Below are 26,889 nucleotides of genomic sequence, written 5' to 3'. Positions count from 1 at the left end.
CGAAGTCTGTTGGTAGTCCCGCAGATGGAGGTCGTTGAACAAATAAAATATGGAAGAAGCTTCCATTATCAGTTGCAGGGAGATGTAACTTGATCAATATGTTTTGGATGCCTCAGTTGCTGTATTTGTTGCATAATTCCTCGATATGGGTAGATAAAAAAATGGTTTAAGAAAATTGAAGAATTATTTAGAGAACTTATATGGAGAGAGAGGGTGCCAAGGATTAGCTTACAGACCTTACAGCTACCAACCAGGAAAGGAGGGATGGCAGTGCCGCATCCAAGGAGCTATTTTTTAGCAGCTCAATTGCAACATCTGGGGATATTAATGACAGCAGGGACACCTCATAAGACAATAGTAGAAGTATTGGAGGCAAATTCATTTACTCACAGAATACCCACGATAAAATTGGCCCTAAAAGTCTGGAAGGCAGTAAAGGCGGTAAAAGGGTTAGGAGGTCTGACCAAATATACTCCCTTATGGAACAATCAGAATTTGTCAGAATTTGAACTGATCGGAAGATATAGAGTCTGGGAGATAAAGGGGATTGATAAGCTGGCCCAGTTATATGAAGGAAACATATTAAAAACATTTAAAGCATTGAGAGTAGAGTTTGATATACCAAAACACTCATTTTATAAATATTTGCAAATTCGACATGCTTTAGATAAACAATTCGATAAACAAGGACCAGTTTGGAATAATTCCCCTTTTTATGATAGATTAAATTCCCAAGAAAAGGCAGGAGGAGGATTTATAGCAGAAATGTACCCATATATATATATGAAGGGAATATAGAAAGCCCGGAAAAACTTAAATGCAGAGGGAAATGGGAGGAGGAATTTGGGATATTCTCGGATGAGCAATGGATGAGGATATTGGAGGAAGGACATTATATCTCAATCTCGCCCGCTCAGAAGGTTTCACATTTGATGTTGTTGCATAGATCATACTATACCCCAAAGCGACTGTTTGGTTTTGGGTGGAGAGCAGATGATAGGTGTCCAAGATGTCAGGATACCAGGGACCTGGCCCATATGTTCTGGAGGTGTCCCAAACTGTTCCGCTATTGGTCAGAGATCATTGATATTCTGAAAGAAACTTACAGAGTGGGATTAGGGGGGGGGGCCCAGATTATGTGTGCTGGGTCTGCCGGAAGGAATAGGAGGCTCACTATATACAATTAAAGCAATACTGAGGTGTATGTTTCAGGCAAGAAAGCTTATAGCACAGAGGTGGCAGGCAGAGAAACCCCCCCTCGGTAGGGAATTGGGCGAACCTAATTGCAGAAACCGTATGGAAGGAAAAGGTAGTATATACAAGGAGAGGAAATCTAAAAGAATTTGTAAAAATGTGGAAGCCATGGTTGGAAAATGGTCTAGGGTAATTTTTTTATTTTTTTTTTGTTAGAAGGGGGGAGAGAGGGGAGGAGGGGGATAGGAGAGAAGGTAAAGAGTGGAAGTAGGATTACTGTTAAATATGAGAGTGGATAAACGCTCACTATTGTCATATGCTGAGCTCCAGTCATGTTTTCTAGCATCTAGGTTTTTTTTTTTTTTTTTTTTTTTTTATTGATGAAATTTGATATAAAGGTTGTATACTTGTAGCAATTTTGTATAAAAGATGTATTAATGAAGAAAATAAATAAAGATTATTTAAACCCAATAATAATAATTAATATTACTATAATAATAATATAAAAATGCCAAAGACTGACTTTTTTATATTTTATTAATTTCCAATTTACATCAGAACTAGTAATTCAGTTCTCTCTTCCTAAGGTGTCAGCGGCTGGATGTGCGATAAGTATGTATGTAGCTGCGGGTTACATACATAGTCATACAGTAGACCGCACTATGTTCCGGCCCTGGGTATAGGTGGAGACATCCTGGAACATAGACTAGTCTACAGCAGCAGTGCTCAGCCAATCACAGCAAGCAATGTAGACTAGTCTGTGTTTACGGAAGTCTCCGTCCATACCCGGAACACAGTGCGGTATAATGTATATAGTACTGTAGTATGTAGACAGTCACAGATACAGAACATACAGATTTGCATATGCAGTGGGCTGACAGCTTAGGAACAGACAATGACATAGTTTGGCCCAACAACAGAACAAACTATGTATAAGTAAGTACTTTAAAGAACAACTCTCTCAACTAACCATAACAGAAATATGGCAGAAGGCCATTATTCTATTTCACAGTTTCTGTAAATATAACATACATTCTGTAAATATAGACTCCCTGCGAAGATGTTTCTGGCCAGCTCAGTAGATTGCTTTAAGAAAGGCCTGGATTATTTCCTAAGTGTACATAATATAACTGGGTACTAACAGTTATAGGTAAAGTTGATCCGGGGAAAATCCAATTGCCTCTCGGGGGATCAGGAAGGAATTTTTTCCCCTGCTTTAGCAAATTGGATCATGCTCTGCTGGGGGTTTTTCGCCTTCATCCGGATCAACTGTGGGTATAGAATTGGGTATATGGGATTGTATGATTTTTTTTTTTTGTGGTTGAACTGGATGGACTTGTGTCTTTTTTCAACCACCCAAGTTCTCTCCCTAAGCCCCTGTACACACGGTCGGAGATTTCGACAACCAAATCCGTCGGATCTTGTCCGTCGGATCTTGTCCGAAACTGTTGCATACACACGGTCGGACTAAGTTGTCGAAAAATCCGATCATTCAGAACGTGATGACGTAATTTCGTTACGATGGGACTACGTTCAGGCTAGTAGCCAATAGTTTTGATGTAGGAATTTGATCTGAGCATGCGTGGCACTTGGTCCCATCAAAATTCTCTACACATGATCGGAGTATGTCCAATCGAACCAGTTGGTTGGGAAATATTTCCAACATGTTAGAAAATTGGGTCCGACGGATATTCCGACGGAATCAGTCCGATGCATACCACACACAGTCGGATTATCCGATGACACAGTCCGATAGGACACATTCCGACGGATTCTCCGACTGTGTGTACAAGGGCTAAGATGTCAGCGGCTGGATGTGCGATATAAAAGTGTATGTATGTAGCTGCGGGTTAGATACATAGCCATACAGTAGACCGCACTGTGTTCCGGCCTGGGCATGGGTGGAGACATCCTGGAAATGGAACACAGACTAGTCTACAGCAGTGGTGCTCAGCCAATCACAGCAAGCAATGTGGACTAGTCTGTGTTTATGGAAGTCACCGGAACACAGTGTGGTATGGTACTGTAGTATGTAGACAGCCACATATACAGAACATACAGTTTTGCATTTGCACATGCAGCAGGCTGACAACTTGGGTAGAGACATAGTTTGGCCCAACAGCAACAAACTGTGGTACAGTAGTTCAAAAGCTGGAGTTCTCTCTTAAATTGAAGTGCAAAAAATTGTAGAACTACAATGAACAAACAACAAATGGCACAACTAGACAATTAGAACATACTAGGTAGTCAGTCATACTATGTTGTATGTTCCAATTGTCCAATAGCACAGTCCAATGGCAATTAATTTACTATGTTCAACATGGTAAATGAATTGGTCTATGCTACGGATTTTTAAATCTATTTTAGTAAAAGTGGCAGATTTCGCTTTAAGAACAAAAGCTGTTCAGCTTTCTCATAGGAGAGACGGTTTCTCTTCTCATCAAGAATATGAGATGCTAGACTGAATAGTCTCTCACTCACTGTACTGGTGCCTGGGGCAGATAAATATCTGGGTGTAATCTGTGCAAGCAAAGGAAAACGTATTTTGTTGATGCACCAGTACTCAAGGGGATTGACGCTTCTGACAATAGGCTGTTCAGCTAAATAAATGTCAAGCTGTTGGGTAGCAGCTCTTGTTGTGGCACCGCTATGGATTGGGGTGCATTCGTGTAAAATTTCTTCAAACATATCAGATATGGAGGGAGTGTGTTCCTCTTCACTTTTATGACTTGTGTGACACCTCTAAACTCCTTCACTAGATGCTTCCACCACCTCCATTTGTGCCAGTATCATTTCCCGTGCACACTGCTTTTTCTCCACATTAAAGTAATGCTCTTTAAATCAAAGATCTAGAACTGTTGCAATGCAGTACAGAGGGTTGGACTCTGTCTTGAAACTGGTTGATAATGGCCTCCAGTAGAGTGGTTTTAGCCATTTTTACGCCATGGTCTGTTTCTACTGTTTCTTTTGTTAACTGTTCAAATGGAGATAGAAGAGGTTGTAAAATGACAAAATGTGGAAAATTTCAAGAGGTATGAATACTTTTTCAAGGCACTGTACATGTGTATTTCTGTTTTCCTGGAATTCAGCTTTAAAGCAGAAGCATGGACCAAGCTTTTGGCCATACTTCTTTTCTGGGTCACAGGAGTGTACTTTCTTGCACTCTTCTGTGACCCAGAATTAGTTGACAGGGGGCTAAAGTCCCCTGTTGGCTGAAATCACAGAGCTGCTACGTGTGAAGGATCCCAACAATGTTTGGGATCAACCCAGGTGCCTGACCGGCAGCTGGCTCAGCCTCTCAGCACACCACTATGTGCAGCCCAGTGTTTAAGTGAGAGCTGGAGGGGCAGAGCAAAGAGCAGAGACCAACAGTCACCAAGTGGACCAAGAATGGAGCAATCAGTGGTCATGTGATTGCTCAGTTCTTGGATTTAGATTTGGCAGGGAACAATTGCAGCATGGCAGTGAGTCACACATTTCTCCTTTAATTTTTTTCTGCTTTCCACTTTAAGTTTTTTGCTGATTATATAAAGAAATATAACTTTCCTGCCATATCTTCTAACCGTTTGGTTTCTTTCCCTCATAGGGATACCCTTATGAGACTAGTCAACATTCAGCAAGAATCTGAGATAATGAAACTACTTGCTCAGTGTGAAAAAAAAGGCACTGAAATAGTCCTGAGAATTATGAATCCAAGAATGAAGGTATTTACAGCGAATTTAGTATGGCAAGGGCTCTTTTATAAAAGTGGAGGAAAGGCAGTGACTGATTGGCGACCAGTCCAGTTCCAACCTGTATTACCGTACAGCTGCAAAGAACACATCCAGGAAGAACACATATCTAGTTTTGGGTTAGAAGGGTGGAATGACATTAGTTACACTAACCTCTGTGGTCCAAAGATCAAAATGTCAGCTGCCATGACCTATGACAACTAACATTTTCTAATGAACCAGCCTTAAGCCTGCCTAATTGAAACTGATCATATTATGAAAAGCTGCCTAGATATAGTTACCTTCTGTGAAAAAAAAACACATAAAACCACAAAAAAGATCAGTAGAGACAGACAGCTGAAATGATGTGCAATTGTTTAATTGGCCCCATTTTTTTCCCCAAGCCCCTATACTGGTGATGGTGTCACATGCCTTGTGGCAAGCAAGCTGAAGGGGGGACTTCTCTTGCACCTCTTGTCCAACACCCCTGGTAGTAGTGGCAGGAGGTGTGAGGATCCTGATGAGCATGGATCACCAGACATAGACCAAAGACCTGTACAGGGTGACATTTGAGCAGCGAACAGGAATGAAGCCAGGACACACACTAAAAGGTCATCAACAACTGGGCAGCAAGGTATAAGAACAACTGGCAGAGGCAAGATACAAGCCGGGGACAGTTCACAGCAAGGTACAAGAAGACACTAAGTCAGGGTTCAAGCCAAGATCACAATAGGTAGGCAAGGATCCAAAGGCAGGTCAAGTCATGCACAGGAAGTTAAATATAGCAAGTCAGAACACAGGTAAACCAGGAACTAGCTGAAGACCACTCAGCAATCTGTTCATGTCACAATCCAGCTTATATAGGCTGTTTGCCCCAATGCCAGTGCTGGCCGTTCATGTGTAACTTGCAATGGCTGGCTCTATTGTGCGTTGTTCATGTTATGTCATTAATAATTGCTGCTTAAAACTGGTCTTTACTGTGTTCAGTTTTTGTTTTTAGAGTGCCTTCAAAAATTACTTTAAGAAAAACAAACTTGACTATGAAAATGTTCTCAAAGATTTTCGAAATGCATTAGGAAAACAAGGCATGGAAAATAACAAGGTGAGCTTTTTAAATAGTAAAAACAAGCCATGTTATACTGGCAGGCCACAAAGGCAGTCCTTTGGGGCAAAATGTTAGTGTATGCTATCTCTCCAACTATCACTAGATATATGGTGGCATGTATAAATTGTTCAATGTCCATCTGAGGCAAATAGAATAAACTGTACTCAAGCAAAGCAGTTATATGATGAGTGGCTTGCTCAATCAATAGGTTTATATTAGATCTTGGAGAGAAACAATTTTTTTTAGATTTAGAAATAAATCTGGTCTTTTATTGGTAAAGTATAAATGAGGGGGAAAAGACAGGGGGCACATGCCAACCGCTTTAAAGACAAACATGGTCAGATACAATCAAACCCAGAAGTAAATTTTGACATTTTTAAATGATATTATACAAATGTATATACTGCTGCTTTTACAAATTTTTTCCACAATCCACAAGGTGATGACTTTTTAGACCAAACTGAGCTTTCAACTTGATCAGAGGGTGATTCATTTGAATGTGAGGAATATGATAAAATAAATATCCAAAATGATAAAATATTCTTCTAATAAAGCCTCTGGTCCAGACAGCTTCAACCCTGAATTTTACAAAATATAATTGGAGAATTTAACTATCTACTTGAGTAACCGGTTTTAATATATTCTTGAAAAAAAAACAGATCCTTCTACAGATGCTTATATTCTTATATATTAAGGTAAAGATGCTATAAAAAGCAATTTGTTTAGGCGTATACCTTTGTTAACCGCTTGAGATCCGCTCTATAGCTGAATGACGGCTACAGTGCGGACCTCCTTTGCCGGGACTACGTCTATTCACGTCGTCCCGTGCACGAGCGGCCTGCGCGCCCCCTGAGGGGCGCGCGGCACGCTCTGTGATCAGCGAGTCTATGAGACTCGCCTGATCGCGGATTCAAGCAAGGGGGTCGATCCCGACCCCTTACTACATGATCAGCTGTCAGCCAATGACAGCTGATCATGTGATCACAACAGCCGGTAATCGGCTGTTCACCGGCAGGCCGTGAGAGGGAATTCAGTCCCGATCACGGCCAAGTTATCAGTGCCCACCTGCCCCCTGCCAATGCCACCTAAATAAAGTAAAAGTGGGGGGCGTGGCCTGACGTGAATGGCGACGGACGTGTAGCTGAGGAGCTCCTGCCGCTCACGGAGCTATCCGTCGCCATCCACCTTTATTTGTGCACTGTCTGCCGAACCACTCGCTCTGCCCGGACCGCGCTGTGCCGCCGAGGGATCCCAGACGATTTTCCCCGGAATTGGGGCTCCCAGCCGCCTGGATCCGTAGTTTGTCTCTCCGCCGGCCGCCGCCATCTTGGGCCTCCGGGATCGCCCGAGACCTCCGGAGCCACGCCGGCGGGTGAGGTAAGGGGCTGTCATCGGTCCTCTCCAGCTATCCCCCCCCCCGCCCGGATCGTAATTGGGGTGGTTTCGGACCCCTGTGACCCCCGTGGCTCCCCGGGGGGGCCCCGCGGCCGGCTCCGGCCTAGTGCGGCCTACTGAGGCCTGAAGATCCCCGGGATTTCCTACGGCTGCTGCCCGGGCACGTGCTCCGCGGATGTTCTGGCCCACTCCTGCGGTTTGCCTGTCAGCTCAGGCCTGATTGCCCACCCCCACCAAGGAGGATTGTTTTAATTGACTTGTCCCCCTGCTTGTGGTTCTCCATCCACCTCTGTTTGTGACCCCAGCCTGCTCTTCTGGTCCACTACTCCAGGCATCCTTGCTCCAGGCATCCCCTGCAGCCCTCTGCACACAGACTCAGCTCTGGACACCTTGGTATACTCATTTACTCTACTGCAGCAGGAGACTGACCACTTTACATTCCTTTTACCTGGATCATCCTTTCATTCTCTCAGATTATACGTCACTATACCTCTCTGAATTACTACGGCGAAGGTCGCCTTGCTTTACCTCAAGTCTGTACCTATAGGACCACGTTTTGATTTATGCAAGTCCCTCCTGAATGATCTGGACTTTCACCTGTGAGGGCCTGCCCCCACGTATGGAGAGGTAGGTCGGGCCTACGCTCAGCTCCTGGCTCCCCCGGCCCCACGGCCCTTATTTCGGACAGTAAACCGGCTATTCACAGCACCATGGGGAAAGACAAGCCCAAAGCACACAAGAGCGGTAATAGCCGTCACCCGGGAGGGGATCTCGATGATTATTTTGGCCATGGTCGGTCGTCCTCACAGCACCGACCGGCATCCAAGGGGACGCCGGCCCCTCCATCCCCGGCACGCTCTGAATCAGCTCTGCAGTCTCAGGTGAGACCCCACAGTCTGCTTTCACACTCTGAGGACTCTGCCCTCTCCCCCAGGCTTACCAGAAGCCGCTCTAATGCCTCCCTAGGTTCAGGGGATGGATGGGACATGGAATCACAGATTAGATCCCTGCACAGCTACATGAGGTCCCTACCCACCAAAGCTGACTTTGAACATTGTGTACTCCGGATCGAGGAAACGTACCGAAAGGAGATCTCTGACCTGAGAAAAGATGTGGGGGTGCGTTTTGATGATGTGGATAGCACAATGGATGGCCTGCGGGACACCGTACAATCGCATGATCGGATCCTCAATACTCACACTGTCCTGCTTCAGCAGCTCTCATACCAACAGGACGACCTCGAAAACCGCAGTCGCCGCAACAACATACGTATACGGGGGATTCCCGAATCGGTTGACCCCAAAAATCTGCCTGCAGCTGTGACGGCTATCTTCAACCAACTGCTTCAGCGACCCAAGGATGACCCGATCGAATTGGACCGGGTGCACCGTACATCGGGTCCCCGTACCCCTGACCCCTCCTTCATTCGTGACACGTTGTGCCGTGTCCATTTCTACAAAGTAAAGGAGAACATCATGAGGGCCGCTAGCACGCAGCAGTCGATCCTCTTCAATGACACACCCGTCATGCTTCTTCCTGATCTCTCTCGCCAAACACTGGCTTTGCGGAAATCCCTACGACCCCTCACGCAACTCCTGCAAGCAAGACAGATCAAATACCAATGGCGGTTCCCGTTTCATCTCCGAGTGCACCACGCGGGTAAAACCGCTGTATTTCGTACATTGGGAGACCTGCCTACATTTCTTAGCACGCTTGAACTGCCTCAAGTCGCCCTACCTGACTGGCCGTTTGCTCCGACCACTCCAGGTCTGCCCTACACCCCGCAATGGCAGAAGCAAGGACGCAAGCGCACCCCTCGGTCCCCGCAGCTTCAAGATACCAACGACTGACCCGATCCAGTGGGCCCCCGGGCCTGTTTTCTCCTCCCGCCGCTGGGGCCTCCCCCTGTGATGGCCTTGGACCCATATGGGTCGAATATCTCACATGTTGATTAACCCTTCTGTTTACAGGTTTTTTCCGTATCTTTTATAACCCCCGTTGCTGTGTTCCCCTCCCCCCTTTCCCTATAGTTGGGGTTCTCCGTTGTGCTGATAGTTCCTGGACTGCTCTCAAGACTTGTCTTTGCAACCCACTGTATACAACGGTCCCCTCCGTGTTGCCCTTGATTTACTTTACGATTATTGTTTTGTTTAAATCTGATCCCTTTGTTGGGCCTGTTGCATGTCCTTCCCCTTATGACTCATAGATGTTCTCTATTTTATGCCGGTTTACAATTGCATTTATTGATGACCACTAAGATGATTATGCTTACTATGTTCTTTAGTTTACTCCTTAGGTCGCACCTGATACTGGTTTACCCGTGGGGCCGGGGTGCTGGGAGCTGCCCGACTCTGGGTTTCTCCCCCACACTCCTCCCCCCCTTGCGGATTTTTTGTTTGTTTTTTTTTGTGCGCCCCACGGTGATCCTCTGATCACTGTGCGATGCACTGACTTGTGCCTTTCTGATAGGCTTCTTTTCTTTGTAATGTTTGCCTTTTGGAGCCACCTAGTGGCCTTTTTTATTTTTATTTTTATTTTATCTTTCTTGCCTACTCCTCTTTTCTGCCTGACCTACTGGGCCCATCTCCTGTCACTGATGTTTCTAAATGCCCTGTTTCATGTCCCTCTGTTTACTGTGCTGGGAATGGGTTGCCATACCTGCCACTGTTGTTACTACCTATGCAAGGTTGTTGTGCTGTTCTTTCTCTCTCTTCTTCCTTCTCTTCTCCCCTCCGCCTTCTCTCTGCCTTTACCCTCACACCCCTCCCCCCCTCCCTTACCTCCCCTTTACATCCTCTATTCCTGTTCCTTACCCCAATGGGGTTTGCCCATAGTGTCACTCATCCTATTGATCTCGAGCACCACTTCAATGATCCCCCATGGCTAGTGACGATTCGATAACTTTTGCTTCCTTTAATTGTAGGGGTTTCAACACTCCCGAGAAGCGGAGCCAGACACTTTACCATTTTCACAAACAGCGTGCGAAAATTCTGTTGCTCCAGGAAACACATTTTCGAGCTGGAGCTATTCCGGCACTGCGCAATAGGTACTACCCTCAATGGTTCCACAGTGTTAATCCACAGGCCAAATCCAAGGGGGTATCTGTTGCCTTTCATAAATCTTTTAACCCGGAGGTTCTGGACTCTCTCATAGACGATTCAGGCCGCTATGTATTTTTGAAACTGAAACTAAAAGATTTTCTCTTTACAGTAGCTAACGTTTACGTGCCGAACGTGGGCCAGGCTCGGTTCCTCTCTTCAGTCCTCACCAGACTATCCTCCTTTGGAGGGTCGACTTTTATTGTTGGAGGTGATCTCAATATTGCCCTCTCCCCATCCGCAGACACATCCTCGGGTAAGTCTTCTGTACCTTGTTCCACCTTGACACGTGTTAAATCACTCCTCCATTCCTCCCATCTGGTGGATGCCTGGCGAGTCCAGCATCCCACAGAGAGGGATTACAGTTATTTTTCAGTCTCACACAACTCCTACAGTAGATTGGACCACTTTCTCATATCGCAATCACTTCTAGACACGCCTCTACAAACAGCGATCGGTAACCTCCTATGGTCCGATCATGCCCCCATCTATCTGACTCTAGTCCGCCCCCCTGTTGCCCGCCGGGGGGCGAGCTGGAGGCTTAATGACAATCTGCTGCGGGACTCAGTGTGCGTGGCGGATGTCTCCACAGTCATTAAAAATTTCATAGGTGACCACTCCGCAGACACAACCTCCCCTTTGAACCAGTGGGACACACTCAAATGTGTGATCCGGGGTACCCTCATACAACACGGCTCCCGCCTTAAGAAGGCCCGCGCTCATGACATACGCAAACTCCTTTCTACCATAGCGGACCTTGAACCCCTTCATAAAAAAGACCTGGACCCTACGGTTTTTGTCCAGCTTTCCAACGCCCGCAGAGACTTGCTCCAGCTTTTAGACGCGCACTCCCTGATTGCCAGGGATAAAGCACGGAATCGCTTCTACTCCCTGGCGAATAAATGTGGTAAACATCTGGCCAGAACTATTCACCCTAGACCCCCACGACATTCTATCCCCTTTATCGTCCAATCGGACCTTAGGAAAACGTTTAACACCTCCGGGATATCTGAATCCTTCCGGCAATACTATTCAAAGCTTTATAACCTCCCGCGTGCAAACCCCTCCGACCGGTCCCCCCCCTCTCCCGACCCCACACGGGATTATATTATGGAAACTGCTCTACCCACTATTGATGATGCAGACGCTACGTCCCTAGATGAGCCCCTAACTACTTCTGAATTTCTGCAGGCCCTCAAAGCCCTTAAGGTGGGCAAATGCCCGGGTCCTGACGGCTTTACACCCCGGTTCTACAAGACATTTGCCCCACAACTTGCACCCCTTCTGACAAAGGCCTTTAATTCGGTAGACAGTCTTCACCTCCCCTCCAAGGAATCTTTATCTGCCAACATCTCTATTATCCCTAAACCGGGCAAAGACCCATCCCAATGCAGCAGCTATCGACCCATATCCCTGCTCAATATAGATATTAAGCTATTTGCGAAAGTTCTGGCTACCCGTCTGTCCCCTTTATTGCCTAAAATTATTCATAACGATCAAGTGGGTTTTGTCCCTGGCAGAGAAGCGAGGGACAACACCTCCAAGACGATACATCTTATCTCCCTGATCCAACGTAAAGGCCTGAAAGCTTGCCTTTTATCCTTTGACGCTGAAAAGGCCTTCGATAGGGTCAGCTGGAGGTTCCTACAGCTGTCTCTACAACAACTTGGCCTCGGAGCTCCCTTCATCTCTAAAGTTATGTCCCTATATTCACGACCCTCGGCTACGGTCCTGGTCAACGGTACCACATCAGCCCCCTTTGACATTGCAAACGGTACCCGCCAGGGCTGCCCCCTGTCCCCCCTCCTCTTTGTCATTATTATTGAACATTTGGCCTGTGCCATACGACAAAACCCCTCCATTCTAGGTATCCAAACTCCATCTGCGCATCACAAACTTTCCCTGTATGCTGATGACCTCCTCGTGTACCTTCAGAATCCGCACACCTCCCTACCATCCCTACTCAGAGAATTTCAACGTTTTGGTACCCATAGTAATTTCAAGATCAACATTACTAAGACTGAAGCCCTTAACATATCCCTCGCCCCCTCCACACTGTCCCTTCTAAAATCCAATTTCTCATTTAAATGGCAGACCAAGGGGATTTCTTATCTGGGGGTTATTATACCCTCCAACCTAGCTAACTTGTTTTCCCTGAATTATATTCCCCTGCTTAACCGTATACGGAAAGACCTTGAGGAATGGGGGGGGTCTCCCTTGCCCTGGTTCGGAAAGATTAATATCCTAAAGATGGACATCCTGCCCAAGCTCCTGTATTTATTCCAAACCATCCCCATCCAAGTCCCCAAATCATTTTTCATCTCCCTGCGTTCGTTAGCCATCAGATTCATGTGGAACAGGGGCCTCCCCCGAGTTAAATTTAAACTGCTTACACTCCCGAAGACTATGGGGGGAACAGGCCTCCCTGACTTTGAGACTTACCATACGGCTGCTCTTATGACTCGCATCATAGAGTGGTTCCCCCGTCCTCCTTGCAAGGCCTCGGTGGCCGTTGAACAGGACCTTTCTCCTGTGGATCTCCGAGCTCTTCTATGGGGATACACTCAGGACTACTCTAGTATGACCTCCCTATCCCCATTGACCTTGGCCTCCCTGAAATTATGGTATAAGACAGGGCTAAACACCACCCTTTCCTCTGATCCGGGCCCCCTGACGTCCCTCTTTGATCACCCTGCTTTACCACAAAGTACAGGGGCAGCCTCCCTAGGACCCTTTAGGCGTACGGAGTGGCCGCAAGCTTTTACATTTGTACATCCCTCTCAGGGGACCCCGGTCCCCCTGACAGACTCTGGAGATTGGCTCACGGCCCTACAGGTGTCCGCATTTACCAAACGCCTACACTCCTCCTCTCAAATACACCGCAAGCTTACCAACTTTGAAGTATTGTGCTCCCTCCCAGAAACCCCCAAACACCTGCTATCCTCCTTATATAGCTTACTACAGACTTTAGCGCATGATCAGCTCCCACCTTATACTAGGCTGTGGTCTGCGGATTTGGGTGAAGACATCTCTGTGCCGGATTGGCAAACCTCTTTCCACTTCACCCACAAGTCGACCATCTCCTGCTACTCTCAAGAGAAGAACTATAAGCTGCTGTCCAGATGGTACAGAGACCCTGCTACTTTACACAAAATCTTCCCGTCTACGCCAGCCACCTGCTGGCGCTGTGAAGCCTCAGTCGGAACCTATTTACATGTCTGGTGGGACTGTGAGAGGATCCGCCCCTTCTGGACACAGGTTTTTGAATGTTATAATCTTCTAGCTGATACTCCGGTTCCTATCTCTCCGAAAATTGCATTACTCTCCATACTACCCGGGTCTATTAAATCGCAGAGACAAAGATTGCTTCGTTTTTTTATGTCCTCTGCTAGGCAGCTGATACCTGCTTATTGGAAGACGACGACTACCCCCCCATTGTCACGGTGGGTATCCATTATGAATGACACCATGAGAATGGAGGAGATGTTGGCGCTGGACAATGATACTTACTCCAAGTTTATATCTCAATGGTCGATCTGGCTCCGCTTCTCTTCCTCTGACACTTTAATGGAACAAGTATTGAATGTGTAGGGGCGCTGTGGGCTCTCTCCTACCCTTCCCCCCCCCCCCCTACCCGTATCCCTTCCCCTTCCCCCCTTTTTTCCCTCTCCTCTCATCTTGATATCCATTTTTTCCTGTAACACTCTGTTCCTCTTTCTTTTGCTCCTCTCTTCCCTTTCTTTTCTCTCTCTCTCTCTGTCTTCTTCGTAATACTAATTGCACGTTGTCTCATGTAGTAACCCATGAGTATTCTTTCCCTACTGTGGCCTTGTGGATCGGGAACAGGCTGCTTTCCTTGTTTTCCAAACTTTCCGACGGGACCGACTGTGGCTGATAGTCGCTAGCCGTCCATTCACAAATGTAGTCCTGTTACTGTTCCTGCTTGTATTTGCCTCATGTCGGTTACTGTCTTGTTGTTTTTTTTTTTACTTGAAATGTTCAATAAAAATATTTTCAACACTAAATAAAGTAAAAGTGCCACCCATCAGTACCACCCCTTAGTGTCCATAGTGCCACCCATCAGTGCCCACAGTGCCACCCATCAGTGCCCACAATCTGCCTCAACAACAGTGCTGCACCTCATATGCCACATATCCGTGCCCATCAGTGTCATCTACCAGTGGCCATCAGTGCCACCTATCAGTGCCCATCAGTCCCATCTATCAGTGGTACCTATCTGTGCCCATCCGTGCCACCCATCCGTGCCATCTTATCTGTGTCCATCTTTGCCCATCAGTGCTGCCTTATATGTGCCTATCAGTACCGCCTTATATGTGCCTATCAGTACCGCCTTAACCATGCCTATCAGTGCCCACCAGTGCAGCCTGTCAGTGCCCACCAGTGCCGCTTCATCAGCGCATTTCAATGAAGGAGAGAAATTACCTGTTTGCTAAATTTTATAACAAACTATTAAACATGATTTTTATTTTTTTGTTTGTTTAGAAAAAAATAAAACTCCCAGCTGTAATTAAATACCACCGAAAGAAAGCTCTATTTGTGGGGAAAAAATGATAAAAATTTAATTTGGGTACAGTGTTGTATGGCCGCGCAATTGTCATTCAAAATGCATCAGCGCTGAAAGCTAAAAATTGGTCTGGGCAGGAGGGGGGTTTAAGTGCCCAGTAAGCAAGTGGTTAAATTAGGATGTGAAAATGCTAATAAAAATAATGGCAAAGAAACACTGGTAAACTGCATGAGAAGCAACTCCTACAAGCTGGGTCCTCTTCCAGCAAATGTTCGCCCCCCAGATAGACTATCACCCAAACTGCTCAGATGACCCTCTTGGGTTATAGTATGGCTGATGCGGATCTGTCTGCCCTTTTAGTTAGTTTGTTGTTAAGACACACCGCACAGATTTTATGAATTATGCCCCAGCTAAGTTGGGGAAGCTAAGGGATGGGTGAGGGGAAAGGAGAATATATACATTTTGGTTATTTTTACTTATTTGTAATGTAATGTGTTGCACAAGATGTAAGTATGCATGGTACATATTGCTATTGAGATGCTCTGGGTTGTACACACCACTGTATTATGTTGGTGACCCTGCTCTGGGGACTGGTCCGCCACGTCTCCTGGAAAATATCCAACTCAATAATCTATGGCCAACATAAAATTCCTAACCTGGAATGTCCGTGGGATTCGGGACAAGCTCAAGCACACAGTAGTGTTATGCCCTGTACACACAATCGCACATTCTGACAACAAAATCCATGTATTTTTTCTGACAGATGTTGGATCAAAGTTGTCTTGCATACACACGGTCACACGGGCGGACTGACAACTCATGGGGCCTCCGGGCACTAAGGGATCATGGGGCCCCCAGGTTTAAAGATGGCTACCACAAAGCAGCCATCTTTCTGATGCAACATTATGCAACATATGTATCTGTATGTGTGTCTGTATGTATGTGTGTGCATGTATCTGTATGCATGTGTCTGTATGCATGTGTCTGTATGTGTGTGCATGTGTCTGTATATGTGTGCATGTGACTGTATGTGTGTGTATGTATGCGTGTGTCTGTATGTGTGTGCATGTGTCTGTATGTATGTATGTATGTATGTATGTATGTATGTATGTGTGTGCATGTGTCTGTATGTATGTATGTATGTATGTGTGTGCATGTGCCTGTATGTGTGTGCATGTGCCTGTATGTGTGTGCATGTGCCTGTATGTGTGTGCATGTGCCTGTATGTATGTGCATGTGTCTGTATGTATGTGTGTGCGTGCGTGTGTTATGCCCTGTACACACAATCGCACATTCTGACAACAAAATCCATGTTTTTTTTCTGACAGATGTTGGATCAAAGTTGTCTTGCATACACACGGTCACACGGGCGGACTGACAACTCATGGGGCCTCCGGGCACTAAGGGATCATGGGGCCCCCAGGTTTAAAGTTGGCTACCACAAAGCAGCCATCTTTCTGATGCAACATTATGCAACATATGTATCTGTATGTGTGTCTGTATGTATGTGTGTGCATGTATCTGTATGCATGTGTCTGTATGCATGTGTCTGTATGCATGTGTCTGTATGCATGTGTCTGTATGTGTGTGTATATGTGTGCATGTGACTGTATGTGTGTGTATGTGTCTGTATGCGTGTGTCTGTATGTGTGTGCATGTGTCTGTATGCATGTATGTATGTATGTATGTGTGTGCATGTGTCTGTATGTATGTATGTATGTATGTATGTGTGCATGTGTCTGTATGTATGTATGTATGTGTGTGCATGTGCCTGTATGTGTGTGCATGTGCCTGTATGTATGTGCATGTGTGTGCGTGCGTGTGTATGTGTCTGTATGTATGTGTGTGCATGTGTCTTTATGTATGTCTGTATGTATGTGTATGCATGTGTATGTGTGTATGTTACTTTTAATCCAGACCCGCCCCCTCCCCCCCATTCCTGTACCATCAGAACTGCTTTTTTAGGGTTGTGTGAGATAGCAGCCAGGAGTGCTGTTCCTCTGAAAAACAATCCATGTACCGATCGCTTTTTAGAGGCATTTGAAAGGGGGTAGAGGCATTATGTTGCCTCCTCACCACCTGTTTTAAGCCCGTAAATGCAGCATCACTATACTGCCCCCCCCCCCCCCATTCCTGTACCATCAGAACTGCTTTTGTAGGGTTGTGTGAGATAGCAGCCAGGAGTGCTGCTCCTCTGAAAAGCGATCTGTACATGGATTGCTTTTCAGAGACATTTGAAAGGTGGTAAACGGGCATTATGTTGCCTCCTCACCACCTGTTTTAAACCCGTAAATACAGCATCACTATACTGCAACTGTGCAATCCACACAGTTGCGGGGTAGTTGCAGTGCAGGCCCATTCACCCTGCATATACCTCCAGCTGCAGTCACAGCATGTGTACACCCCCAGCTGCTCCCTCTGCAGCTAAAGGGGGAGAAGTTGGGGTTGGTAAAAACAGCTTTACCATGTGGTTTTACTGCCCCTCCAACCTGACATGTGAACAAGCCCTTGGTTCACATCTGTGTGGCTGAGTGTTGCGTGTAGGGCAGCCCATTCATTTCAATGGACTTGCCTACCCACAAAAATGCAGGGAAATTGCACTGCACCAAAAGCACCCCACATTTTCCAATGTGTGGGGTACCATTAAGAATTAGTGCTCGGACGGACACACTCAGACTGAATTTTAATGGTTCAAAGAATGTCAGGCAAAATGGTCGGCCCTCACACATGTTCACTTCATCAAATCTGGCTCTCTTTGAAAAAAATGTGGACACCCCTGTTTTATAGAATGTTTAGGGGAAAGCACTACTATGGAGCTGACAAAATACATTGCTAAGTGACTAGGCTATAGGTTTATGGGCCCAGAAGAGCATGCTGGGAAGGTTAGTGAAAGCAAATATGCATGAAGGACGAAAAAGGAACTTTAAAAGCTCCCAGCATGCATGAGGACAAAGGGGCACAGCATATTATAGCATATTCCAATCATGGTAATTGGGGAATGATGAAATAAATACAATACATTGGCAAACATTAAATACATAGAATATGATGTTAAAAGGATAAAACTTATCTTAATATAGTCCTTCTGCAGGACCTGAATAATGGTAGAACTGGTCTCTGGGATAATGATCCCCAGAGCCTGGCGGGAGATGCCTGTCAAGAACTTTAGGTCTTGCAGGCTTCTCCCTGTTGCCAAGTACCGCAACGGAGTGACTAGCCTCTGCTCCGGAGTGATGGCTTGCCGCATGCAGGTATCCTTCCTGCTGATATAAGGGGACAGCAAAGCCAACAGATGGTGAAAAACAGGGTCTGTCATCCGCAGATAATTCCTGAAATCATCAGGATTATTCTGCCGGCTCTCACAAAGCAAAGGCATGTGCAAGAATTGGTCATGCTGGAGCAACCAATTCTTCGTCCATGAACTCCTCCCCACCCTGTTCATGGACCGACTTGTGTCAAAACTAGAAGCCCAACACCAAGCCCCCGCACAGCACGAACTCTACGATGAGTACGTACACGAAACATGGCTTCCAAACGGTCGACTGGTCAGAACGAACAGAAAGCACTGAAAAACAGCAAGGCCTGAAAGAATGAACTGAAAATCAGCAACGAGAAGAAATCAAATACGGTATTATAAATAGACACTGACAAACAAATGCGAACTGACTAGACGCTCTAAAAAGCATATACGAACCCACAAGCACAAACTGAAGAGCAGTAACGATCTGAAGCACAAGTCTGAAAAGCGCAAATCTTCTCTAACCAAACTTCTACTAACACGCGATAAACACGAGATCAGCAGAAGGAGCCCAAAGGGTGGCGCGCGTGCTACTGAACTTCCCTTTTATAGTCCTGTTGTACGTCACTGCATTCTTGCCGATCGGAAATTCCGACTACTTTATGCGACCATGTGTATGCAACACAAGTTTGAGCCAACATCCGTCGGAAAAAATCTGATGGATTTTGTTGTCGGAATGTCCAATCGTGTGTACAGGGCATAAGAGTTTCCTTAATTCTGTTCCAGGAAATTCATTTTTGCCAAAGCTTCATCTGAATTATATGCATTTATTGGATAAGCCATCTGAGAAGTGTGGATTATCGTGGTTTTATTTCTTGAGAGAAGAGGGCTCAGATCCTCCATTAAATTTAGGATAAATGGGCCCAGTATATCACCAGAGGAAGCCTGGTCCCATATCCAGTATGGTTGGCAATGTACTACTAAGAGGTTATTACATGAGCATTTTTTTTTTAAAGAAAATACCAGGGATTTAATTTTGGTCATAAATAACCATTCTTAGTGTGGGTATCTCATTGTCCAAAATGTCTTCTTGACTAACCTAATATATATTTACAATTATATAAGCAAGGAAGAATATGAAAAACAATGTACTGCAATTATGACAACAACATTCAGATAAAATAACTATGATGCATAGTTGCCAACAGTCCCGAATTTCCGGGGACATTCCCAGTATTTAGAGCCTTGTCTTACGGTGTCCCAGGAAATTTCACAGGAAATTGACGGTTTCTTCGATTTTTCACCAAAGCCGCTGCTAGAGGTCCGGGGCCAGCACTAGTGAATTGTCTCCACTGCCATTTTACAGAAGACCAGCTCTTGTGAGGAAGGAACAAGAGGCAGAGCCCAGGTGGCTGCTCCATTTCTATTGGCATTTACTTTCATTGCCACCTCTTTTTTCTTCCCTTTGGCCTCCACAAGAGCTGGTCTTCTGTAAATGGCACAGAGACCGAATCACGATGCAGAGCAACATGGACTAGCTTCATCTGTGGTGACAAAGTGCGCTGTATCTTGGTGACAAGCTGTATCTGTTGGTGTTTGGAGTATCTTTGTCTGCTTTATCTACCTTCTTTCTTTCTTTCTTCTCCCCCAGCCCTCTTTCATCTCAGACTCTAACTACATCCCATTTAAGCCACGCCCAATATTTAGTTTAGGTCACGCCCCTTTTCCACCCCTCCGCTACACCACGGCTACAAATGAATGCCACACCCCCTAATTATAAGACTCCACCTACAGACAAAAAGTGTCCCTATAAATTTTTGGAGAATGTTGGCAACTATGTATGATGCATGAATAAGTGTTTTAAGTGTTTTGTTCTGCTTCTACCCCAACAGGAATTCAACACGGTTGTTCAGCACAGAATTAAAGTTCTATACATTCAGTCATTCTTCAAAAACAAAAGCAAAAATAAAGTAGAAGCATTTGTACAAGGAAGCAAAAAACTGAAGGAGTTCTTCAGTGAGTTGGTAAGTGTATAATTAGATTCTGCAATAGATATTATGTAGCACCCTCTAGTGTGTGTTACTAGTAGTGAGAGTAGGCAAACGATACTCTAACTCATATCAATTGGTGAGTATATAATTGGGTCCTGATTACAAGAGTTCAGGGCTGGATGACTCATTATGGCAGCTCTCTGGTGTCCCTCCCCCCCGTTTCTAGAACCGTGGAGAATGTTCTGGAATGAGTGGTGGATTTTAGGAGGGGCTGCCTTGAATATTTATGGGCCCTCAGCCAATCCCCAGGGATGGGCCTGGCAGGAGACTAAGATAGCCCATAAATAAACTTGGGCCATGCCAGCAGGGGAGACAGGTGAAAGATGGAGAAGTATTGCTGAGGAAGGCTGTCGTAGCACTTGAGGGACCCCCACTGGGGTGGGGTTTTACCTTGTGCTGGAGCTCGGAAGATTGTCCTGGAATTATCCCACCACAGGAGACAGCTGGAGGGATTCATGCCAGAGAGGCAGCGGCAGAGAGCAAGGAGAGACAGTGAGTAGATTAGAACGGTGCAGGGACAAACAAGGGGAGAGACTTGTAGCAGATCTCTCTTAAAGACAGCGTTGTGCCAAGTCTTCATACAACCTTGCCCTGGGGAGTTTCCATGTGTATGTGTCAGTTGGGCAGGACTGGGGCATAGAGCCAGTAAGGAGGACTGGGAAGGAAAACAGCCGTGCTAGCATTCTTCAAGCAAGTGGAACTGGGACCAGTGGCCACAGGAAGGCAGAAGAAAGTGTGTTTCCTGTTCACTCCATTTGTGCAGCTGTATCAAAGGCACTGTGAGTCCCAGCCTGTAATGGGCCTTTGCTGAACTAGCTCAAAGTGTTATTTCCTTCAGGAGTGTATCAGCAGGAGCTGTACATAAAGGAACCAAGAGAGTGAAGGAAGATGTGAGAGGCGGAATCTGTAAATAGGGAGGAAGTTCTTGTTCTTGTCCCTGAAGTTCTATTTGTTGGCACACTGGGCATCCCATAATTCCCTACCCCATACAAGTTATCCCCTGATAAAGCAAACAAGCCAAGGACTGTTTTCTGCATTGAGTGAATGAAGAAAATGCTATGTGACTGGCTAGCCTACGGGAACAGTGCTACAATTAATATTGAAGAGGGTTTCTGCTAATAAAAATTGGAGCCTCGCTTAAGACTTTGTTTTATATAGTTACATAGAGAGATTCCTTCTCTCATATACTTTTCATTTAGAATGGCTTTCTGTTGCCTTAGGCCGCGTACACACGCGCGGACTGTTTGCCCAACCTTGTTCGTCAAACAGTTTCGGCAAACAGTCCGCTCAAAATTTGCATGAGCGGACTTGCCCACACACGAGCGGACTGTTTCAGCAAACTGTTTGCCAAACAGTTCGCTCAACTTTGAAATGAACGGACTCGCCCACGTAAGGAGGAGGCAAATCCGCCCATTTCGAGCGCGTGTACAGGTAGGCGGGGCCCGCGAAGGAGACGTCGCGGGCTCCGCCGCCTGGAATGGGCTTAAAGGGGAACCCCAACGCCGAAAAAAAATCGGCGTGGGGGTTCCCCCAAAGTCCACACCAGACCCTTGTCCGAGCACGCTACCCGGCCGGCCAGGAAAGGGGGGCGAGCGAGCGCGCCCCCCCTCCTGAGCCGTACCAGGCCGCGTGCCCTCAACATGGGGGGGTGCCTTGGGGAAGGGGGGGCCGCGCGGCCCCCCCACCCCAAAGCACCTTGTCCCCATGTTGATGAGGACAAGGGCCTCTTCCCGACAACCCTGGCCGTTGGTTGTCGGGGTCTGCGGGCGGGGGGCTTATCGGAATCCGGGAGCCCCCTTTAAGAAGGGGGCCCCCGGATACCGGCCCCCCACCCTATGTGAATGAGTATGGGGTACAATGTACCCCTACCCATTCACCTGTGAAATAAAGTACAAAAAAAAACACAACACAGGGAAAAAATATTTTATTGCACAGCTCCGGGGGGTCTTCCGTCTTCGGGGGTCTTCTCGCCGGACTCCTCCGCTATCTGTGTGTAGCTCTTTTACTAGCGGAGGAGTCCGGCTTTCTTCCTCCCCGCCGCCGGCCTCTTCTCCCGACTTCGGGGGTCTTGTCCCCCTCTTCGGTTCTTCTGCCGGGTCCCCGCGCCTTCTTGTAGCTCTTTTACAGGCGGTGGCCCGGTCTTCTGTCGCCGCTGCCTTCCGTTCTTCTGTCCCCCTCTTCGGTTCTTCTGCCGGGCCACCGCGCCTTCTTGTAGCTCTTTTACAGGCGGTGGCCCGGTCTTCTGTCGCCGCTGTCGTCGCCGCCGCCGCCGCCGCCGCCGCCTTCCGTTCTTGTTCTTCTTCTTGTTCTTCTTCTTCTTCTCCTGGAGATGTTGACTCGACGAGCTCTCCGGCCGGAATGCCAGGGCCGCGCTGTGCGGTCACTTATATAGTGACAATGGGGCGGTGTCACATGGTATATGTCACATGGGTTGGTCACATGGGTTGATGTCACATGGGGACTATGACATCGTAAGGGGGCGGGGTCACCATGTGACCAACCCATGTGACATATACCATGTGACACCGCCCCATTGTCACTATATAAGTGACCGCACAGCGCGGCCCTGGCATTCCGGCCGGAGAGCTCGTCGAGTCAACATCTCCAGGAGAAGAAGAAGAAGAACAAGAAGAAGAATAAGAACGGAAGGCGGCGGCGGCGCGGCGACGACAGCGGCGACAGAAGACCGGGCCACCGCCTGTAAAAGAGCTACAAGAAGGCGCGGTGGCCCGGCAGAAGAACCGAAGAGGGGGACAGAAGAACGGAAGGCAGCGGCGACAGAAGACCGGGCCACCGCCTGTAAAAGAGCTACAAGAAGGCGCGGGGACCCGGCAGAAGAACCGAAGAGGGGGACAAGACCCCCGAAGTCGGGAGAAGAGGCCGGCGGCGGGGGAGGAAGAAAGCCGGACTCCTCCGCTAGTAAAAGAGCTACACACAGATAGCGGAGGAGTCCGGCGAGAAGACCCCCGAAGACGGAAGACCCCCCGGAGCTGTGCAATAAAATATTTTTTCCCTGTGTTGTGTTTTTTTTTGTACTTTATTTCACAGGTGAATGGGTAGGGGTACATTGTACCCCATACTCATTCACATAGGGTGGGGGGCCGGTATCCGGGGGCCCCCTTCTTAAAGGGGGCTCCCGGATTCCGATAAGCCCCCCGCCCGCAGACCCCGACAACCAACGGCCAGGGTTGTCGGGAAGAGGCCCTTGTCCTCATCAACATGGGGACAAGGTGCTTTGGGGTGGGGGGGGCCGCGCGGCCCCCCTTCCCCAAGGCACCCCCCCATGTTGAGGGCACGCGGCCTGGTACGGCTCAGGAGGGGGGGCGCGCTCGCTCGCCCCCCTTTCCTGGCCGGCCGGGTAGCGTGCTCGGACAAGGGTCTGGTGTGGACTTTGGGGGAACCCCCACGCCGATTTTTTTCGGCGTTGGGGTTCCCCTTTAAGCCCATTCCAGGCGGCGGAGCCCGCGATGTCTCCTTCGCGGGCCCCGCCTACCTGTACACGCGCTCGAAATGGGCGGACTTTCCGAGCGGGAACAGTCCGCTCATTTCGAAAGTACAGCGGACAGGCCCACACACGGGCGGACTGTTCGCTCAAACACAGTTTCAGCGGACAGTTTTTCGGAATTTCCGAAAGACTTTGTCCGTCCAACTGTCCGCTGAAACTGTCCGCTGAAAGCCCACACACGAGCGGACTGTCCGCCCAAACACTGTTCAGCGGACAAGGTTGGGCGAACAGTCCGCCCGTGTGTACGCGGCCTTAGTGAACTGAGTCACAGAGCATTCACATATACTTGAATGAACAAGTTGTAATACCAGCAGTCAGTGGTTCTGCAGGTGAAAACTGAGATTGTCTCTCCAGTTCCAAAATGAAAAACCCCTTTAACCACTTGCCTACAGGGCACTTTCACCCCCTTCCTGCCCAAGCCATTTTTCAGCTTTCAGCGTTGTCACATTTTGAATGACAATTGCGCGTTTATGCTACACTGTACCCAAACAAATTTTTTATAATTTTCGTCACACAAATAGAGCTTTCTTTTGATGGTATTTAATCACTGCTGGGTTTTTTATTTTTTACAAAAAAAGACCAAAAATGTTGAAAAAAAAATGTTTTTCACTTTTTTTCTATCAGTAAATTTTGTAACTAAATAATTTTTTACCTTCACTGATGTGCGCTGATAGGCTGAACTGGTGGGCATTGATGAGGTGGCACTTATGGGCACTGATTAGGTGCCACTGATGAGGATGCACTAATATGCCGCACTTATAGGCACTGACAGGTGGCACTGGTGAGCACTGTTAGGCGACACTGGCGGACACTGTTAGGCAGCACTGGTGGGCACTAATAGGTGGCGTTAGTGGGCACTAATAAGCGGCACTCGTGGGCACTGATGGACATTGATGGGTGGCACTGATGGGTGACACTGATGGGCATTGACTGCAGTAATGGGCACTGATGGGCAGCATTGATAGGTGGCATTGATTGTCAGCATTGACTGGCATCGCTAATGGGCACTGATTGGTGGCACCTTTGGGCAGTGTTGGGCACTGATCATTGGCATTGGTGGGCACTGTTTTTTACACTTTTTTTTACTATTGTAATCAGGGCACTAATGATCAGTGCCCTGATTACATTCTTAAATGTTCCCCTGTGAGGAGATGCCGCGGATCGGCTCTCCTCGCCACACACTCTGTCAGTGTGAGGCGAGGAGCGCCGATTAAACCGGCACTTCCTTGTTTACATGTGACCGGCTGTGATTGGACACAGCTGATCACATGTTTAAAGAGCCGAGGACTCGGCTCTTTCCACAAATCGGTGTCGCGCCATGTCCTAGCAACATGACATGGCCACAATCGTTCTGGGTCGCCATCATATGACGGCGGCCCAGAACAAGAGCTGCACCGCTCCGCCGACATATGACGGTAGGCGGGCGGCAAACAGTTAAAGGGAACTTGTGATGCCCATACAAGGCAAAGTAAAAGATTAACTTTATCGGAGGGATAATATGTAATGTAATATAGTACTGTACTTGCTTACCTAGCACTAACCTGGCACTCTGATCAACATATCTTTGTGTAAGTTTAACCCTGCACAAAAGAAGTTGAAATTGTATCTAAACCCTAAAAAAATAAATATATATTGCAGTGTACCAGTTGCTAACTATGGTGGCTGCATTCGTTTTCTTTTTACAGGGTTTGTTCCTTCTGTATTTTATCTACTTTATCTTCTTTATTTTATCTAATCCTTGCAGCTTCACAGCCGGCTTTCCACTACACATGCCTGAACTGCGCTGCACTTTGTAAATGGTCCTGCAGCCTTCGGGGATCTGTGATGTGTCCCCGAAGGCTGTGGGCAAAGGGGGGAACAAACTTCCACTTGGATTGCCAAGGCAATCTGGGCTGAAGTGGTGTCAAAACTAGGTACCGCTCCCCCCAAAAATATAAATGTGTCCTGAAGTGGGAGAGGAGGTGGACAAGCAGAACTGCCCACTTACCCTTTAAACTTAACCAGTTTCAGAACACGCTAAAGCTGAAAGACGGATACAGCAGGGGCTTGCTTTGCTGGGAGGGTGTCCAAGGAAACTCCAGTAATTGCGCTGCCCACGTGCCTGTGCACCAGTGCCGCCTCATCAGTTCTACCCATCAGTTCAGCCTATCAGTGCCCATCAGTGCAGCCTCATCAGCCCAAATCAGTGAAGGAGAAAAACTACCTGTTTGCAAAATTTTATAACAGACTATGAAAAACTCTCTTTCTTCAAAATGTTTGGTCTTTTTTCCTTTGTTTAGCAAAAAAAAAAAAAAAACCCAATGGTGATTAAACAGCACTAAAAGAAAGCTCTTTTTGTGTGAAAAAAGCATAAAAATGCCATATGGGTACAGTGCTGCATCACCGTACAATTGCCACTCAAAGTTAGACAGCGCTGAAAGCTGAAAAATGGCCTCAGCACGAAGGGGGTAAAAGCAGGAAAATTGGTATTAATCTCCTATGTTAAACCTTGTCCTACTGGTAAGCTTATAATAAGTGTTACCTGTAGGTACCTTGGAAGCAGCCTAAACTTGTGGAGTTCAGTAAATATTCACATTGGCTTCACCAAATGATGTCACTGGTGCATGTGCAGTACACTCTGCAATCAGGGCACATTCAGTATGCTGTTATTGCATAGGTCGCTGTGCCAAGATGGTTACTCCTATGTGCAGGTGTGGGAGTGACATTATCACGGCCTAGTCAATAAAACAGCCAGAGAGCGTAAACCCAGAAGAAAGACCAGGCATACATGGAAGCGTTGGGAGTGGGGACAGCTCAGCGCTGTAGGGCTCTGCTTGAAAGGCAAGTCTGTCATAATGTGCTAGTATGCACTGCATGCTAGCACATTATGGCACAAACCTACAAGGGCCCATTTTGTGGTCTTTTGTCTTGGGTACGATTAAAAGGCAGTTACTGATCTTATCCTGGTCTCCTGCAGGATTCCTGCTCTCTATATGACTAGTCCTCCAAAGCTTCTTTCTTTCACTGCTACCTTGATCACACTCTGATGTCACCACATACCCGGTTTCCCCGTAAATAAGACCTAGCGT

General features: G+C 47.0%; 1 protein-coding gene across 1 annotated transcript in view; it reads left to right on the top strand.

Moving 5' to 3' along the window:
- The window catches only part of LOC143943024 (uncharacterized), a 172,848-nt gene that overhangs the window by 141,469 nt on the left and 4,490 nt on the right, over positions 1–26,889 (top strand). Inside the window, exons 7-9 of the mRNA XM_077464506.1 lie at positions 4,781–4,898; positions 5,905–6,006; positions 20,158–20,289. Of these exons, the coding sequence (XP_077320632.1) occupies positions 4,781–4,898; positions 5,905–6,006; positions 20,158–20,289 (352 nt within the window). The remainder of the gene's footprint in view (positions 1–4,780; positions 4,899–5,904; positions 6,007–20,157; positions 20,290–26,889) is intronic.

This window comes from Lithobates pipiens, unplaced genomic scaffold (assembly GCF_037356315.1).
Source record: "Lithobates pipiens isolate NorthernLeopardFrog02 unplaced genomic scaffold, aLitPip1_a1.2 Scaffold_30, whole genome shotgun sequence".
Classification (NCBI taxonomy): domain Eukaryota; kingdom Metazoa; phylum Chordata; class Amphibia; order Anura; family Ranidae; genus Lithobates; species Lithobates pipiens.
The sequence above is the reverse complement of the archived record's forward strand: the minus strand, read 5'-3'. Positions and strand labels throughout refer to the sequence as shown.